This window comes from Loxodonta africana, chromosome 11 (assembly GCF_030014295.1).
Source record: "Loxodonta africana isolate mLoxAfr1 chromosome 11, mLoxAfr1.hap2, whole genome shotgun sequence".
Lineage (NCBI taxonomy): Eukaryota > Metazoa > Chordata > Mammalia > Proboscidea > Elephantidae > Loxodonta > Loxodonta africana.
Genome location: NC_087352.1, coordinates 86,897,722 through 86,915,735, shown reverse-complemented (window position 1 = coordinate 86,915,735; position 18,014 = coordinate 86,897,722). Strand labels below are relative to the sequence as shown.

Below are 18,014 nucleotides of genomic sequence, written 5' to 3'. Positions count from 1 at the left end.
ATTAGAACAAGTCGATGAGAGCCAAAGTATGACTGTGAGTACATCTCACCTGAATTAAAGGGATCATCTCAAGAATAGATTTGACGCATTGAACACTAGTGACCGAAGACCAGGCGAGTTATGTAATGACATCAAGAACATCATACATGAAGAAAGCAAGATGTTATTAAAAAGACAGGAAAGAAAGAAAAGACCAAAGTAGATGTCAGAAGACTTTGAAACTTGCTCTTGAACATCGAGCAGCTAAAGCAAAAGGAAGAAATGATGAAGTAAAAGAACTAAACAGAAGATTTCAAAGGGCGGCCTGAGGAGACAAAGTATTATAATGACATGTGCAAAGAGCTGGAGATAGAAAACCAAAAGGGAAGAACATGCTCGGCATTTCTCAAGCTGAAAGAACTGAAGAAAACATTCAAACCTTGAGTTGCAATAGTGAAGGATTCTATGGGAAAAATATTAAACAACACAGGAAGTATCAAAAGAAGATGGAAGGAATATTCAGCGTCATTATACTGGAAAGAATTGTTTGACGTTCAGCCATTTCAAGAGGTAGCATATGATGAGGAACTGATGGTGCTAAAGGAAGAAGTCCAAGCTGCAATGAAGGCATTGGTGAAAAACAAGGCTTCAGGAATTGATGGAATATCAACTGAGATGTTTCAACAAACAGATGCAGCGCTGGAGGTGCTCACTTGTCTATGCCAAGAAATTTGGAAGACAGCTACCGGGCCAACCGACTGGAAGAGAGCCATCTTTAAGCCTATTCCCAAAAAAGGTAATCCAGCTTAATGTGGAAATTATGAAACAATATCATTAATATCACGTTCAAGCAAAATTTTGCCGAAGATCATTCAAAAACATCTGCAGCAGTATATCGACAGGAAACTGCCAGAAATTCAGGCCGGATTCAGAAGAAGATATAGAACCAGGGATATCATTGCTGATGTTAGACGGATCCTGGCTGAAAGCAGAGAATACCAGAAGGATGTTTATCTGTGTTTTATTGACTATGCAAAGGCATTCGACTATGTGGATCATAACAAATTATGGATAACATTGTGAAGAATGGGGATTCCAGAACACTTCATTGTGCTCAGGAGGAACCTGTACATAGCTCAAGAAGCAGTTCAGACAGGACAAGGGGATACTTCGTGTTTTAAAGTCAGGAAAGGTGTACATCAGGGTTGTATCCTTTCACCATACTTAATCTGTATGCTGAGCAAATAATCCAAGAAGCTGGACTATATGAAGAAGAACAGGGCATCAGGATTGGAGGAAGACTCATTAACAACCTGCGTTATGCAGATGACACAACCTTGCTTGCTGGAAGTGAAGAGGACTTGAAGCACTTACTGATGAAGATCAAAGACCAAAGCCTTCAGTACAGATTACACCTCAACATAAAGAAAACAAAAATCCTCACATCTGGACCAATAAGCAACATCATGATAAACGAAAGAAAGATTGAAGTTGTCAAGGATTTCATTTTACTTGGATCCACAGTCAACACCCATGGAAGCTGCACTCAGGAAATCAAAAGATACATTGCATTGGGGAAATCCACTGCAAAGGACCTCTTTAAAGTGTTGAAAAGTAAAAATGTCACCTTGAAGACTAAGATGTGCATGACCCAAGCCATGGTATTTTCAGTTGCATCATATGCATGCAAAAGCTGGACAGTGAATAAGGAAGACCAAAGAAGAATTGATGCCTGTGAATTGTGTTATTGGCAAAGAATATTGAATATACCATGGACTGCCAAAGTAACGAACAAATCTGCCTTGGAAGAAGTACAGCCAGAATGCTGCTTAGAAGCAAGGATAACGAGACTGCATGTTATGTACTCTGGACATGTTGTCAGAAGGGATCAGTCCCTGGAGAAGGACATCATGCTTGGTAAAGCACCAGGTTAGCAGAAAAGAGAAAGACCCTCAGTGAAATGGGATTGACACAGTGGGTGCAACAGTGGGCTCAGGCATAACAATGATTGACTGGGCAGTGTTTCGTTCTGTTGTACATAGGTTTGCTATGAGTCGAAACCAATTGGATGGCACCTAACAACAACAACGCCTTAGTTATTCTATGTATTTCTTATGATCTTTTCTGTTCTTTTTCTTGAAGACATACTTGTGGGAGCTGAAAAACTTTCTGTACTAACTTGGTCCAGTTACTTTTTTTTTTTTTATTGTGTTTTAGGTGAAAGTTTAAACAGCAAATTAGATTCTCATTCATAACACAAATTGTTTTGTGGCGTCGGTTACAATCCCCCATAGTTTGTTAGCACTGCTAACATTTCCACTCCACCTGCCCCATTTCCCTCTATCCAGTTTCCCTGCGCCTCCTTGCTGTCTCATCTTTGCTTTTGTGTAAATGTCAGCCGTTTGGTCTTATATAGTTGATTGTTTAAAGGAACACCTACATTCCTCCTGGTGTTACTGTTTATTTCACTCTATTTTTTGGCTGAAAGGTGACCTCTGGCAGTCGCTTTAGTTCCAGATTAAAAGAGTATCTTAGGGTGACAGCCATACTTTGGTCCCCAGGCAGGCGGGGCAGAAGGATTCGGGGGGACTCAAACTCAAGAGGGCGGAGGTTAGGGAGAACATGCTCCTCTGATTACCAGGTGTGGGTGTTGGGGTACTCTCCATAGGCTGCAGCCAACAATCAGGACCTGGACCCAACCAAATGCTGGGAGTGGGGGGTGCTGCCCAGAGTCTAGTCCAGTGGAGGACCTCCTGCTGAGAGCCTGTGGACCTACTACTGCATGTGCGCCATCCACCCTGATGGTTAGGGACTGCTACTGGTGAGTGGTCCTGTCTCTGGTTCCTGGCTTCTCTGTTCTGTGGTTGCCAGGATTCTTGGAGCTCTCACCTGCCTTCCTGTACTTTCCCTTCTTAGATCCAGTTCATTTCCTGCTGACCTTCAATCCGTGTTTGTCTACACAGTTTCTCTGTCTTCAATTGGGAATCTATGAAGTTGCCTTCCGGTGCTCCTCACCTGGGATCGCTGCTCACTTTTTCTCAAGATGGCCATGCTGCACCGGGCCAGCTGGCAGGGCATATCTGATCTGTAACTCTTCCTCGTTCACTGTTTTCATTCAGTTCCTCCTTCCAGTCAGTGTTCAGTCTGATTCTTCATCCTTCCTTTTGATGCTCAGGGTTCCAGGATTGTCATCTGTATCTGTTTCACGTGGTTTCTTGGGTCTTTGGTGGAAGGGGAAGGCACAGTGTATCTGACTAAGTTGCCATTTTGGGCTGTCTCCTGGACCACTTTTTAGTGTACAGCTATCATTCTGGAATTTCTTTTCATTAGTTACTTGCATTAATTCAATCATTTCTTTTAACTCACGTTAAGACAGTCAACAAATATTTATAGAGCACCTACTTTGTGCCAGGCATTGCTTAGACCTTGGAGATACACCATTGAACGTAGCTGATAAAATATGAGCCTATTATTCCTTTTTATTAATTTTTCCTGCGCATTCTGTTATAGTTCATACTCAAGTAACTTCTGAAAAAAGAATGCACAGGAAATAAATTTTCAAGGAATCCTTGCATGTCTGAAAGTGTTTTTTTTTTTTTTTGCACTTAGTTGCTATTTTGACTAGATGTAAAATTCTAGGTTCAAAATAATTTTCCCTCAAAACTTTGATGGCATTGCTCCATTGACTGTTAGCATCCATTGCTGATAAGAACTCTGATATCATTCTTATTTTCATTCCTTTGTAGATAACAGATTTTTTTTCTTTCAGGAATTTAAGGTCTTTTTATCCTTGGTGTTCTGAAATTTTATAATGATTTTTCTGTGTGAGTGTGTGTATGTGTGTTTCCTTCATTGGGCTAGATACTCAGTTTATTAACCTGAACATTAGTATCCCTTGTGCTCTGGCAAAAATTTTTTTTTTACATAAATTTTTAAAAATTTATTTGTTGTGCTTTGGGTGAAAGTTTACAAATCAAGTCAGTCTCTCATACAAAAAGCCATACATGTCCCACTGTGCACTCCCAGCTGCTCCCCCCCCTGAATGAGACAGCACACTCCTTCTCTCCATCCTGTATTCCCTGTGTCCATTCTGCCAGCTTCTGTCCCCCTCTTTTCATCTATCTGGCAAATTTTTTTTTATTATTTTCTTCAATTATTTCTGTTCTAGAGTTCTCCTTAGTCAGATATTGGACGTTATGAACTGATCCTCTGTCATCTTTTTGCTTATTTACTGTTACTTGGTTTTTGTTCCATGTTCTGGGAGATTTCTTCTATTTTATTCTTCAAACCTACTGACATGGATTGAGTTGTGTCCCCCCAAAATATCTTGTCAACTTGGTTAGGTCATAATTCTCTTGTATGATTCTACGATTGTCTACCATTTTATCATCTGATGTGATTTCCCTATGTGTTATAAATCCTATCACTATGATGTAATAAGATGGATTAGCAGCAGCTTTTTATATTGATGAGATCTACAAGATTAGTGTCTTAAGCCAATCTCTTTTGAGATATAAAAGAGAGAAGTGAGCAGAGAGATATGGGGACCTTGTACCACCAGGAAAGTAGCACCAGAAGCAGAGCATGTCCTTTGGACCTGAAGTTCCTGTGCTAAGTTGCTCCCAGACCAAGGGAACGTTGATGACAAGGACCTTCCTCCAGAGCCAACAGAGAGAGAAAGCCTTCCTCTGGAGCTGATGACCTTAATTTGGACTTGTAGCCTACTAGACAGTGAGAGAATAAATTTCTCTTTGTTAAAGCTGTACCACTATGGTGGTATCTCTATTATAGCACCACTAGATGACTAAGACATCTACTATTGAAGTTATTTTTATAGTCACATGTTTAATATCCAAGAACTTTTTGTTTGTTGATCACTGCTTGATATATACATATGAGTGTGTGCGCATTTTTTTGTTTAATGGCATCATCTCTTAGATTTTGCTAGGGATGCTCAAAAGCTTTTTTTTTCCCCCTTCAGCATTTTGACTCTCATCCTACTGCTGTCTGGCCTTCATTGTTTCTGATGAGAAGCCAGCTGTTTGGGGTTCCTTGCACAAGTTGTTTTTCTCTTGTTACTTTCAAGATTTTGTTTTTGGCTTTCAGCATTTTGACTCTAATGTGTCTAGGTGTGGAGCTCTTTGTGTTTATCCTATTTGGAGTTGAGCTTCATGGATGTGTAGATTAACACTTAATCAAATTTGGGAAAATTTCAGCTATTCTTCAAATGTTTTTTTCTGCTTCTTTGTCTCCCTGCTCTCCTGCTGTTCCCATTACATGTATGTTGGTATGCTTAATGGTGCCCCACAGGTCTCTAAGTCTTTGTTTTTCTTCATCCTTTATTTTTTTTTTTTTAGTCTTTGTATTGATATACCTTCAAGTTCACTGATTTTTTTTTTTTTTGGCAGCTCACATCTACTGTGGAGCCCCTCTAGTGAATTTTTTATTTTAGTTATTATAGTTTTCAGCTCCAGAATTTCCATTTGGTTCTTTCTTACAATTTCTATTTCTTTATGAGTCATTTAAACATAGTTTCCTTCAGTTCTTTGAACATATTGTATTTATAATAGCTGATTTGAAGTCCAACATCTGGACCCCCTCAAAGAGTTTCTGTAGTCTGCATTTTTTTTTTTTTTTTTCTTGTGTGCAGATCACCCTTCCCTGCTGTTGAATCTGTATGTGGCTCAGAGACTTTTTTTTCAAAGTTCAAGGAATTTACAAGCCTGCCACATGTTCAGCAAGGGAGTAGTAGTTTGCAAGTACTCCCTAGTTCCTTCTTAGTGGATACAACCTTGCACATGCATACAGCCTTCTAGACTGGCAGAGATGAGTATGATCTCAGTAGGTCCCTTTTGAGGCATCTCTTTCCCCAGATCTCTCTAATAAATTTCTGGTTAGTTTGCTATTTTATTTGCCTATACTAGTATCACTTGGAGACTTAGACTTCTTTGGAAATACTTAACCTTCCCTGATTGCTCTCCACCATGATCACTATTGTTTTTGACAACACTTTGGGCATGAATTGTTCCGCCCTCTGCTCCAAATAGCCCTCTGAGGTGGGGCCATTGAGCCCTCAGCTCACACAGTTTGCCATACCCATCCTGGGCATACTCTCTGCAGCATGGAGCCAGAGCCACGGGAGGGGCTAGGAGCTGTCGGTCCTCACAGGCTGCACTGCCAACCTAGCATAGACTTTTTCCAACACTGAGTTGCAAAAATACTGTAGACTTCCACTGTTCTTAGCAAGATTCAGTGGATTTTCTTGAATAAGTGCTTTTCAACTGTCGTATGGCCATTGCTGAATTTCTAGAGACTTTAAATGATTGTTTTTACTGTTTTGTTCAGTTTTATCACTGCTTATTGAGAAGATTGGCTGAGGTCCTCATGCAGCCATTCTGCCTGTGGCACTATTTTTTTCCTCCAGAATAAGGTAGACGACATGGGAGCTAGCTGATGGAATCAAGAGACTTCAGCTGCTTCTCACTCCTGCTCTCTGTTGTATTTGATAGCTCTGACACTAGACTACCTCTGGAATTCTTCTGGGCAAATCGCTTACCCAACTGTCCCAGCCTGCTATTTCCTCATCATTTTCTCTCTAAACAGGCTCCTTTTTTTTTTTAATAACTTTTTCTGCACCTTTTTTAAATTGTACATAAGCATATATAGATCTAATTCATTTTTTACAGCTCCATTGTGTTCCAATTTAATGTATTTTACTTCTTATCATGGAAAATGTTTAACATACCCAAATGTAAAATGTACAATGAACTCCATGTACCCATCACTCAGCTTCATCAGGTACCCACTTGTGTCTAGTCTTGTTTATCTCTACCCTCACTCACTTCCCTCCTTCCTATATGGGATTTGCTTCAAAGTAGTACCTACACCATTTTGGGTGGGGCTCTTTTAAGTAGCAGTCATAACCATAACCCACCATCATCAAGTCAATTCTGACTCGTAACAACCCTATAGGACAGAGCAGAACTGCCCCATAGGGTTTAAACAGGCTTCTTTCTGTCTAACAGGAATCTGTTGCAGTATCTTGAGGGTTGACGATCTCCACTCTAGTCTTCTTTCTGTTTCAGGTTTATTTCTTTATTATGACTCTCTTGCATGTAGAAAATGCACAAGCATTTCTCCTCAAGCTGTGTCTTATTTTTATCCATTTCCTGCTTCACTGCTTGTTTCACTCATTACCTGGCTGAGCCTCTGATGTCGTTTGAATTTACTGCTCTTGGTTTGAGTGAACATATGTGTATTGATCAGTGATGTTTAGGATTGACACTTTCTTGGATAAGTCCTTACTGTTTACCTTCTCTAGCCAGTTGATGAAAAATTTTTATTTGAATTTTTTGTTTCCTGAAATGTCTAAAAGAACTTACTTTCATTCTCAGTCCTTATACTTGCTTATAACAGTCCTCCTCCCAAATTACTTCTGATTTTTCACTTGCCCCTTGTTAACTGCTCACTTGTTCACTGTTTCCCATAGTCATTAATTTTAAAATTATAAAAGTACTTTGAAGGTTAATTTAATCCCTTGGCCCTTGCATGTGTGTGACCATCAGAATTTTCTGAAGAGTTGTTTTTTTTTTTTTTACCACATATTCTTCTAGTTGTAAACCTCACGTTAATAAATTTTGATGGATTTTAACAAAGCTACAATTCAGGCTCTACCTATCACCAATAGATGGCACTAGGAGTGAAGCAGAGTCATTTTTTGTTACTACCGTTAAGTCAGCCCCCAACTTACGCCTACCATACATACACAATGAGGTCTGACTGTTGTGATCCATACTATTTTCACTGGCTCATTTTTAGAAGTAGCTTGCCATGCCTTTCTTCCTAGTATGTCTTAGTTTGGAAGTTCCACTGAAACCTGTTCAGCACCATAACAACATGCAAACCTTCACCAGCAAGCCCATGGTGGTTGTGCTCAAGGTGTATTGGCCAAGAATTGAACCTGGGACCCCCACAGGGAAGGCAAGAATTCTAACACTGGTTTAACTCTTCTCTTAGCCACGAGATTATTTAAACTAGAATTAAAAGCAAAGCATGGCGGGGGAGGGGTTAATCTTTTCTATTGATTAAGCATCCCTATATCCTTTGATCATTTTTTGTTTAATCAAAGTTGCAAAGCTCACAGCTTAAAGATCTAAATAGTTTTTTTCAAGGTTAAGAAGACCGTATCTACTATTCTTCTCACCAATTCCCTCTTTCTTCATAATCGGTCACTTTCAATTCTGCATATTATTTTGATATTTACCTTAAGATCTCTATGCAAAAAATGCTTACATTGGTATTTTAAAATTTGTCTTGACTTCACGTAGTTTTTTCCCTCCCTTTTCCTACCCTCTGTATACATACCCTTCTTGTTTCCCTCAAGGAGGTATCTTTTAGTAGATGAAAAAATATTTTGTTTTTGTTTCATAGGTTAAGAGCAGGATTATGTGATCGATGTGCAGTAACTGAAGAACATATGCGGAAAAAACAGCAAGAGTTTGAAAATATCCGGCAGCAGAATCTTAAACTTATCACAGAGCTTAGTGAGTTTCCTGTCTTCATTTATTAAGTCTTTAAAGCATAATGTCCTTTTGTTAAAACCTTTTAGTAAATTGGTTGCAGTCAAGTGGATTGTTAACATATTTTTTGTCATTTCGGTAAAAGCTCTTATGTCCTTTTTTCCTTTTTGTGGATTTAATCTCATGCTCATTTTAGTAAGAAACAAAGATAAAAAAAAGGTTATGCAGATACTGTCGACATCGGCCTTAAAGCTGGTCTCACAGTTAGGAAACAAGAAGCAAATAAATTTCCTTTGGATATGTCCATATTGACTTCTTTGGTTTTATCTTTATTGCATGTAAGTTTATTACCTAAACCCAGTAAAGTTAAATACACAGCAGATAATTTAATTATAGTGTTCTACAAAGATTTATACTATTTTAAGTTTATTCTTATCCTTCATTCACTGTAGGGTTTTCTTACGTTCTGCTTCGCTTTCTCCCCTTCACCTTCTTCATCTAATTATTCATGTGTCTTGGTGACCTTTACCTGGATTCCGCATAAGCAACCCAAAATAAGCACGTCCAAGTGTAGTTAAGATCTTTTCCAAATTAATTCTGTCTTCTGACTTTTTTTTTTTTCTCTATTAAGCTGTCATTCTGGTTACTCAAGCAAGAAAAACTATATTCTATCATTTTTTTTTTATTTTAAAAATAGATAGAATATAGTTTTATTCTGCTCCCAAAGGTAACTACTATTAACAGCCTGATATGTATCATTCCAGTTACAGTTTTGTCTATCTTTTTGTCTGTCTGTGTCTCCTTCCCTACCTCCTTTCTCTTCACTTTTAAATTTTGATGGGATCGTGCAATACTTCCTATTCTGACGCTTGCTTTTGCCTTTAGACTCTGTCTTAGGAGTCTTTACATGTTAACATATTTAGGACTATAGCGTTTATGGTGTGTATGTGTCCATGTATAAACAAAAAACAACAACAAAAAAAAAATGTTTTTTTTTTTTTTTTCCATGTATACATGTGTAAATTTAGGAATATAAATATATTACCAATGAGTAGAAAATTGCCACATCCCAATAAATACAGTCGAGATTTACAATCATGTTATCATTAGTACTAGAAATAATCTACAGTAATGTCTAAAAAAAAAAAAAAAAAATGTCTGCATATGTAATAAATTTCTAGCAACTTAAACTGTCTTAAAAATAGCTGAAAACTCCAAACAAGCAAAAATCTTTCACTAGGTGTTAAGAATTAGGACGGTGCTCTTTTTAATGGCTGCATTATACACCTTAGTATAGTTTATTTAACTTTTCCCGTTTTGATGGACAGCTTAGTTTTTTTGTTTATTTGAGTGCTTGAGAATGCTTGTTTCCCTACAGCCTCTTCAGCTTTGTGCATAGTGTATTAATTGATAATATCCAATTTAGTGAGTGAAGAATGATACCTTTTTAAAATTTACAATCTCCTTATTACTTTTTCATATTATTTTTTTTTTCTGGTACCCTTTTTTTATGCTTTAGTTAAAAATTTACAGCTCAAGTTAATTTATCATTCAAAAATTTATACACATACTGTTCTGTGACATTGGTTGGAATCCCCACAGTGTGACAGTACACTCCCCTTTCCACCCCAGGTTCCCTTTGGACATTCACCCAGTTCCTGTCCCTTCCTTCTCATCTTGCTTTTGGACAGGAATTGCCCGTTTGGGTCTCATATATTTGATTGAACAAAGAAGCATGTTCCTCACATGTGTTATTTTTTGTTTTATAGGCCTATCTAATGTTTGTCTGGAAAGTGGGCTTCGGTAATGGTTTCAGTTCTGGATTAGCAGAATGTCCAGGGGCCATACTTTCAGAGGTTGCTCCAACCTCTGTCAGACCGATAAGTCTGGTCTTTTTTTTGTGAATTCTGTTCTATATTTTTCTCCCGCTCTGTCTTGGACTGTCTGTTGTGATCCCTGTGAGAGCAATCGTTGGTGGTAGTTGGGCACCATCTAGTTCTTCTGGCCTTAGGCTGGTGGAGTTTCTGGATCATGTGGTCCTTTAGTCCTTTGAGTTAAGATTTTCCTTTTGTCTTTGGTTTTCTTCATTCTCCTTTGCTCCAGAAAGGATGAGATCAATAGATGTATCTTAGATGGCCACTCATAAGCTTTTAAGACCCCAGATGCTACTCACCAAAGTGGGATGTAGAACATTTTCTTTATGAACTATGCTATGCCGGTTGACCTAGATGTCCCCTGAAACTATGGTCCCCAGGCCCCAGACCCAGCTACTTGGCCCCTCAAAGTATTTAGTTATGTCTAGGAAACTTCTGTGCTTTTGCTTTGCTCCAGTTGTGCTAACTTCCCTTATATTGTATGTTGTCCTTCCCTTCACTGAAGTTGACGCCTGTCTACTATCTAGTTAGTGATTTCCCCTCCTACTCCCTCCCTATCCTCATAACTATCAAAGAATGCTTTTTTCTGTGTAAACCTTTTCCTGAGTTCTTATAATAGTGGTCTGTTAATGTTTGTTGTTTTGTGACAGACTTACACAGAGAAATAAGTCAGTGACAAAAGGACAAATATTGTATGAGACTACTGTGATAAGAGTTTCCATGATCTTCGAGTTTGCATTTCTTCTTGAGTGAATGGCTTGTGTTGTTTGCCCTTTTTTTCAATTGCCCTATTTGCCCTTCGTATTTTTTAATTAAGAGCCTTTTGTATATTACCAAACACATTACCATCAAGTCAGTTCCGACTCATAGCAACCCTGTAGGACAGAATAGAACTTCCCCCATAGGGTTTCTAAGGCTGTAAATCTTCAGAGAAGCAGACTGCCTCATCTTCTTCCCACAGAGCCCTGGGGGCACAGTTGCTAACCGATAGGTTGGCAGTTTGAACCCACCCACCCATTCCTAGGGAGAAAGACCTGGCGACCTGCTTCGGTAAAGATTACAGTCAAGAAAACCCTATGAGACCGTTCTACTCTGTCACATGGGGTCGCTATGAGTCAGAGTCAACTTGATGACACCCAGCAACAACAATGATAATACCAGTAGTGTGATTACTCAGAAGTTCTAGAAACCCAATTTCACATAAAAATGAGCAACAGAAAAATTATCAAGACCAAATTCTATATAAAATTATTATAAGGATAAAAGTATTAAGGGCTTCATGTTGCTTGGACATTTTTGGTGTTTCTATCTAGTTGCTCTGTTTTTGCCTGACGATTTACAGAAATTGCAAAACACTACTTCGTTTTTTTTTTTGTTTAGTATACTAATTATTTCTTCAGCAGTTTCTGTTAACGCTCTGTTAACTTAATGTCAATAACCATAATTTTTTATTTCTGGAAATTCTATTTGGTACTTTTCCAGTCTGCCTATTTTTTTATTTTCTAATACTATATGTGTTTCAACTTTTTTCCAAACTGAAATATTTTAATGTAAGTTATATACATTTCTCCTCTAATTACTTGAATAATTACTACCTAAGTTTTTTTCTTTTTAAGCATGCCATTACCATACCTATTGAAAATTGCCCATAATTTGCTGGTATTCTCTAATAGCCAGTCCATATACAATCCAAAATTGTCCTTAAAAGTCTTTTTCAACAGTTTTGTTCAAACTTGGTCCAATTACAGACCACACATTGCATTTGATTGCTTTGTCTTTTTTTAATCTAGAAGAGCTTCTTCCCCTACTTCTCTCCCCCACGTTTTTTTCTTTTATAACATTAACTAGTTGAAGAAGTAGGGCCATTTTTCTTAAGGAATATGGCACCTTCTGGATTTTTCTCATTGTTTTCTTTATCTTGTTCCTTTATTTTTTTTGTAAAGTAGAACTTGGATCTGAAGGCTTACTTAGGTTCAAATTAAACATTATTGTTGCAAGAATACTTCATAGGTGATTCTACTTCATGTTGCTTCGTCAATAGTCAGATACTGTCTGATTGTTCCAATCTTAAGGATTCTGAGCTTGATTCCTGGATTAAGATGGCAGCCACATTTCTCTGTTATAGAGTTACGTTTTTCCCCACACACCACAAGTAACCTGAGTGGGGGAAGAGGTATGTGATACTGTGAAACCTTGGAAATATGCAATTCTTCCTTGATCTTTAATGGTTTCAGAGCCATTGGTGATCCTCATCTGAATCAATTAGAGATTGCAAAATGATAATTTTCTAATTCTTTTATTCTTTCTACACTTAACAGCTGACATCCTGTAAACAAGAATTCAACCTCATTTCCTGAGGCTTTTGGTTATCCTGCAGTGTAGTTTCTACTAAAAAGGCATGGTACATCTTATTTTTTTCCTTTCTATTGCTCATTTTCCGAATAAGTTCTTGGTATAATAGTCACCTGCATTGTGGCAAATGAGGTTTTGTTTGTATTTTGTTTCATTTTGGTTTTGGTGAGAGTAAGGCTTTCTCTTTTGTGAGTGTCATGGACAGATGGATTTTTATGTATTCACTGTGTTTCAATCAGTTATTTTCATTATTCTTTATGATGCTAAATTGTCGTAATTTTGCCTGCTTAAAAAACTCATTTTTTTGTAATCACTTGTACATTTATTTTGGGATTCCGTCTTTTAAATATTTAAATTTTTCATTACTGCATCAGATAATTTTATTATCTGAAATATTTAGGGATATGTATATGAGTGGCTTTTGCCGACTGTCATGGTAAGTGAATTAGGATCATTTTAGGGGTTCTGGCTTACCCTAGAGATCCCAGGTTCAGACCTTTCACCTTACTGCAGTGCTGATACCAACATCTGCTTACTTACGCTGCTCACAGTTTTTGTTGATGATTGGTGGTGGTGTAGAACTCCCTTGGATACTTCTTCCTGTGAGCTTAGCAGTTGAATAGAGGTTAGCAGTTTAGCAAAAATTATGTTTTTATTTTTATGCAGGATCTAATTGTCTGGTGGTAAGAACACTGTTAGAGTATGTAATCTGCTCTTCTACCTTCAAGTGTTTGCTTAGCCCAAGGGAGATTTTTTTGTTATTTTTTTGAGTATTTCCTCCTCTATATATTGTCTGTTTTTTCTTCTGGAACTCGTATTAGACAGATGTTAGATGCATTTCTTTTACACTTTGTAGCTTTGTTCTTTAGTGCTGAATTCTGGAAGAATTACTCAGGTAGGTATTAATTCTGTCTTCAATCACATTTTTCCTGCTTTCGTCCTATTAAATTTTTAATATTTATGATCTTTGTTTCTTTTTCATGGTAGCCTGTTGCTTGTTTTTTGGTTTTTTTTTTGTAATAGCTCCATCAGCCTTTGAAACCTTTCTCAAGATGTCAGTTGTACTTAATAAAAGATATCTTTTGTTTCCTATATTAAAACTATTTATCCAGGGGTTAATTATTCAGTTTAACTTTTAAATGTTTTTAATTTTTTTCAAGTGTTTGTTGAATATTGTCTGTAATTGTAGATGAGTTTTTAAATTGGTTGCTTTTGTTAAGTGCAGTCTTAGTTTATCAGCTCAGCCCATCATCCCTAGTTTGCTGATAATGAACGCAGTTTCAGGTTTACAAGAGCCCTACTTCAGTGGCCAGAGGGGGCAAGGGGAGAACATTTCACCAGAGAGCTTCCCTATAGGGTTTATGGATAATTTATCTTCTCAGTGTAGGGGTATCTTCTCCAGTGGTTGCAGCAAGTTTTTTGGTAGCGCTGACCTAGTTGCCTTCATGGAATCTCCTGTGTCAGAATTTCCACTTTAGAGATTTGTCCACATGGCGTTAGCCTAAGATCTGTCCTCATGTTTTTAGCCATCCTTTCTTTATACATTCAGCAATTTTTCGGGCCCTGCTGTCTCTGATATTGGGGTTAATGTGAGGTTTCCTGGCAGAATTTAATTTTCCTTAAGGCCCTTTCTTTGTTGGATTTTATCATCAGTCTGAGCCTATCTATTTTTAAACTATTCAGGAATTTTTCATAATTCTGATTTGCTTGTTGGTACCCTTCCTGGCTTTTCAGTCTTGCAGTGGACTTATTTTTAGAGTTCTTTTGTCATTCCATTTGGATTTGAAGAGAGAGAATCAAGTAAACCTTCTTAATCAGAAATCCAAAGTCATCTTTGACTTCTCTTACCTCTACCTAGGATGAGTTGCCAACTACTACTGCCTCTGCCTGTGTAACAGCTCTTCTACTTGGCCGCACTCCCTATTTCTACATCTCCTATGTTAGTCCAGACACTTATTTATTTTATTGTGCTTTAAGTGAAAGTTTACATTTCAGTTAGCTTTGCATACAAAAATTTATACACACGTTGTTATGTGACCCTAGTTGCTTTCCCTATAATGTGACAGCAGACTCCTCCTTTCCACCCCAGGTTTCCCATGTCCGTTCAACCAGCTCCTGTCCCTTTTTGCCTTCTCAAAGAAGCTGCCCATTTAGTCTCATGTATCTACTTGCGCTAAGAAGCACTCACTTCACGAGTATCATTTTATGTCTTATATATAGTCCAGTCTAATCTTTGTCTGAAGATTTGGCTCCTGGAATGGTTTCAGTCCTGGGCTAACAGAGCATCTGGGGGCCATGTTTTCCAGGGTCCGTCCAGTCTCAGTCAGACCATGAAATCTGGGCTTTTTTACTGCAGCTTGAATTCTGCACCCCACTTTTCTCCTGCTGTGTCAGGAACTCTCTGTTGTATTCCCTGTCAGGGCAGTCATTAGTGGTAGCCGGGTACCATCTAGTTCTTCTAGTCTCAGGCTGATGGAGCCTCTGGTTTATGTGGCCCTTTCTGTCTCTTGGGCTTGTATTTTCCTTGTGTCTTTGGTGTTTTTCATTTTCTCTTGCTCCAGGTGGGTTGAGACCAATTGATGCATCTTAGATGGCCGCTTGCTAACTTTTAAGACCCCAGACGCCACTCACCAAAATGGGATGCAGAACATTTTCTTCATAAACTTTGTTATGCCAATTGACCTCCATGTCCCCTGAAACCATGGCCCCCAGACCCCCGCCCCTGCTACTCTGTCCCTTGAAGTGTTTGGTTATATTCAGGAAACTTCTTAGCTTTTGGTTTATTCCAGTTGTGCCGACTTCCCCTGTATCCTGTGTTGTCCTTCCCTTCACCTAAGATAATTCTTATCTCCTATCTAGTTAGTGAATAGCCCTGCCCCTCTCCCCCTCACCCTAATAACCATAAAAGAATGCTTACTTCTGAATTTAAACCTTTTCTTGAGTTCTTATAATTGTGGTCTCATACAATATTTGTCCTTTTGTGACTAATTTCACTCTGCATAATGCCTTCTAGATCCATTCACATTGTGAGATATTTCACAGATTCATTGTTGTTCTATATCATTGCGTAGTATTCCATTGTGTGAATATACCGTAATTTCTGTATCCATTTGTTCATTGATGCGCACCTGGGTTGTTTCCATCTTTTTGCTACTGTGAACAGTGCTGCAGTGAACATGGGTGTGCATATATCTATTTGTGTGAAGGCTCTTATTTCTCTAGGATATATTCCAAGGAGTGGGATTACTGGATCCTATGGTATTTCTATTTCTAGCTTTTTAAGGAAGTGCCAAATCGATTTCCAAAGCAGTTTTACCAGTTTACATTCCCACCAGCACTGTGTAAGTGTTCCAGTCTCTGTATAACGTCTTCGACATTTATTATTTTGTATTTTCTGGATTAATGCTAGCCTTGCCATTTCTTAATTGGGTGATTTGTCTGTCTGTTGCTGAGGTTTTGCAGTATCTTATAGATTTTAGAGGTTAGATGCTGATCGGATTTCTCGTAGCCAAGAATTTTCCCCACTGTGTAGGTTGTCTTTTTACTCTTTTGGTGAAGTCTTTTGATGAGCATAGGTGTTTGATTTTTAGGAGCTTCCAGTTACCTAGTTTTTCTTCTGGTGTTTATGCATTGTTAGTAATGTTTTGTTTTCTATTCATGCCATGTATTAGGGTTCCTAACGTTATCCCTATTTTTTCTTCCATGATCTTTATCATTTCAGATTTTATGTTTAGGTCTTTGATCTATTTTGAGTTAGTTATGTGCAAATACAGATATTTTTACTTCTTCTTCACCAGTTGGATGCCCTTTATTTCTTTTTCTAGCCTAATTACTCTGGCTAGGAAAATGCTGAACGAAAGTGGTGATAAACAGCATCCTTGCCTGGTTTCCATGCTCAAGGGAATGCTTTCAGACTCTCTCCATTAAGGTGATGTTGGCTGTTGGCTTTGTATAAATGCCCTCTTTTTTGGGGGGGGGGGGGAATTTCCCTTCTAGTCCTATTTTGCTAAGAGTTTTTATCATGAATGAGTTTTAAACTTTTGTCAAATGCCTTTACTGCATCAATTGATAAGTTCATGTGGTTCTTGTCCTTTGTTTTATTTATGTGTGGATTACATTGCTTGTTTTTCTGATGTTGAACCATCCCTGCATACCTGGTATGAATCCCACTTGGTCGTGGTGAATTATTTTTTTGATATGTTATTGAATTGTATTGGCTAGAATTTTGATGAGGATTTTTGCATCAGTGTTCATGATGGACATTGGTCTGTAGTTTTGTTTTTCTGTAGTGTCCTTTACCGGGTTTCGGGAAACCCTGGTGGTGTAGTGATTAAGTGCTGTGGCTGCTAACCAAGAGGTGGGCAGTTCGAATCTGCCAAGTGCTCCTTGAAAACTCTGTGGGGCAGTTCTGCTCAATCCTATAGGGCTGCTGTGAGTCAGAATCAACTCAGCAGCAGTGGCGGGTTACCAGGTTTTGGTGTCAGGGTTGCGCTGGCTTCATAGAATGAGTTTGGTAGTATTCCATCCTTTTCTATGCTCTGAAATACATTTAGTAGTAGTGGTGTTAACTCTTCTCTGAAAGTTTGGTAGAAATCTCCAGTGAAGCTGTCAGGGCCAGGGTTTTTTTTGGTTGGGAGTTTTTTAATTACCTTTTCAATCTCTTCTTTTGTTATAGGTTTATTTAGTTGTTCTACCTCTGTTTGTGTTATTTTAGGTAGGTAGTATGTTTCTAGAAATTCATCCATTTCTTCTAGGTTTTCAAATTTGTTAGAGAACAATTTTTCATAGTAATCTGATATGATTCTTTTAATTTCAGTTGGGCCTGTTGTGATATTGCCCATCTCATATCTTATTTGGGTATTTGCTTCCTCTCCTGTTTTTCTTTTGTCAATTTAGCCAATGGTTTATCAATTTTGTTGATCTTTTCAAAGAACCAGCTGTTTATCTTGTTAATTCTTTCTGTTGTTTTTCTATTTTCTGTTTCATTTAAGTCTGCTCTAATTTTTATTACTTGCTTTCTTCTGGTGCTCAAGGGCTTCTTTTGCTGCTCTCTTTCTATTCGTTCAAGTTGTAGTGTTCTTTGATTTGGGCCCTTTCTTCTATTTGGATGTTTGCATTTATTGCTGTAAATTAACCTCTGAGCACTGCTTTTGCTGTGTCCTAAAGGTTCTGGAAGGGTGTGTCTTCATTCTTATTTGATTCTGTGAATTTCTTTATTCTGTCCTTAATTTCTTCTATAACCCAGTAGTTTCTGAGCAAGGTGTTGTTCAGTTTCCATGTGTTTGATTTT

General features: G+C 38.0%; 1 protein-coding gene across 6 annotated transcripts in view; it reads left to right on the top strand.

Moving 5' to 3' along the window:
* RBBP8 (RB binding protein 8, endonuclease) overlaps positions 1-18,014 on the top strand; it is a 133,165-nt gene that overhangs the window by 60,219 nt on the left and 54,932 nt on the right. For all 6 annotated transcript variants that reach the window (XM_064294648.1, XM_023543942.2, XM_010586820.3 and 3 more), the window contains one exon: positions 8,410-8,522. In XM_064294648.1, the coding sequence (XP_064150718.1) occupies positions 8,456-8,522 (67 nt within the window). In that variant the 5' untranslated portion in view covers positions 8,410-8,455. The remainder of the gene's footprint in view (positions 1-8,409; positions 8,523-18,014) is intronic.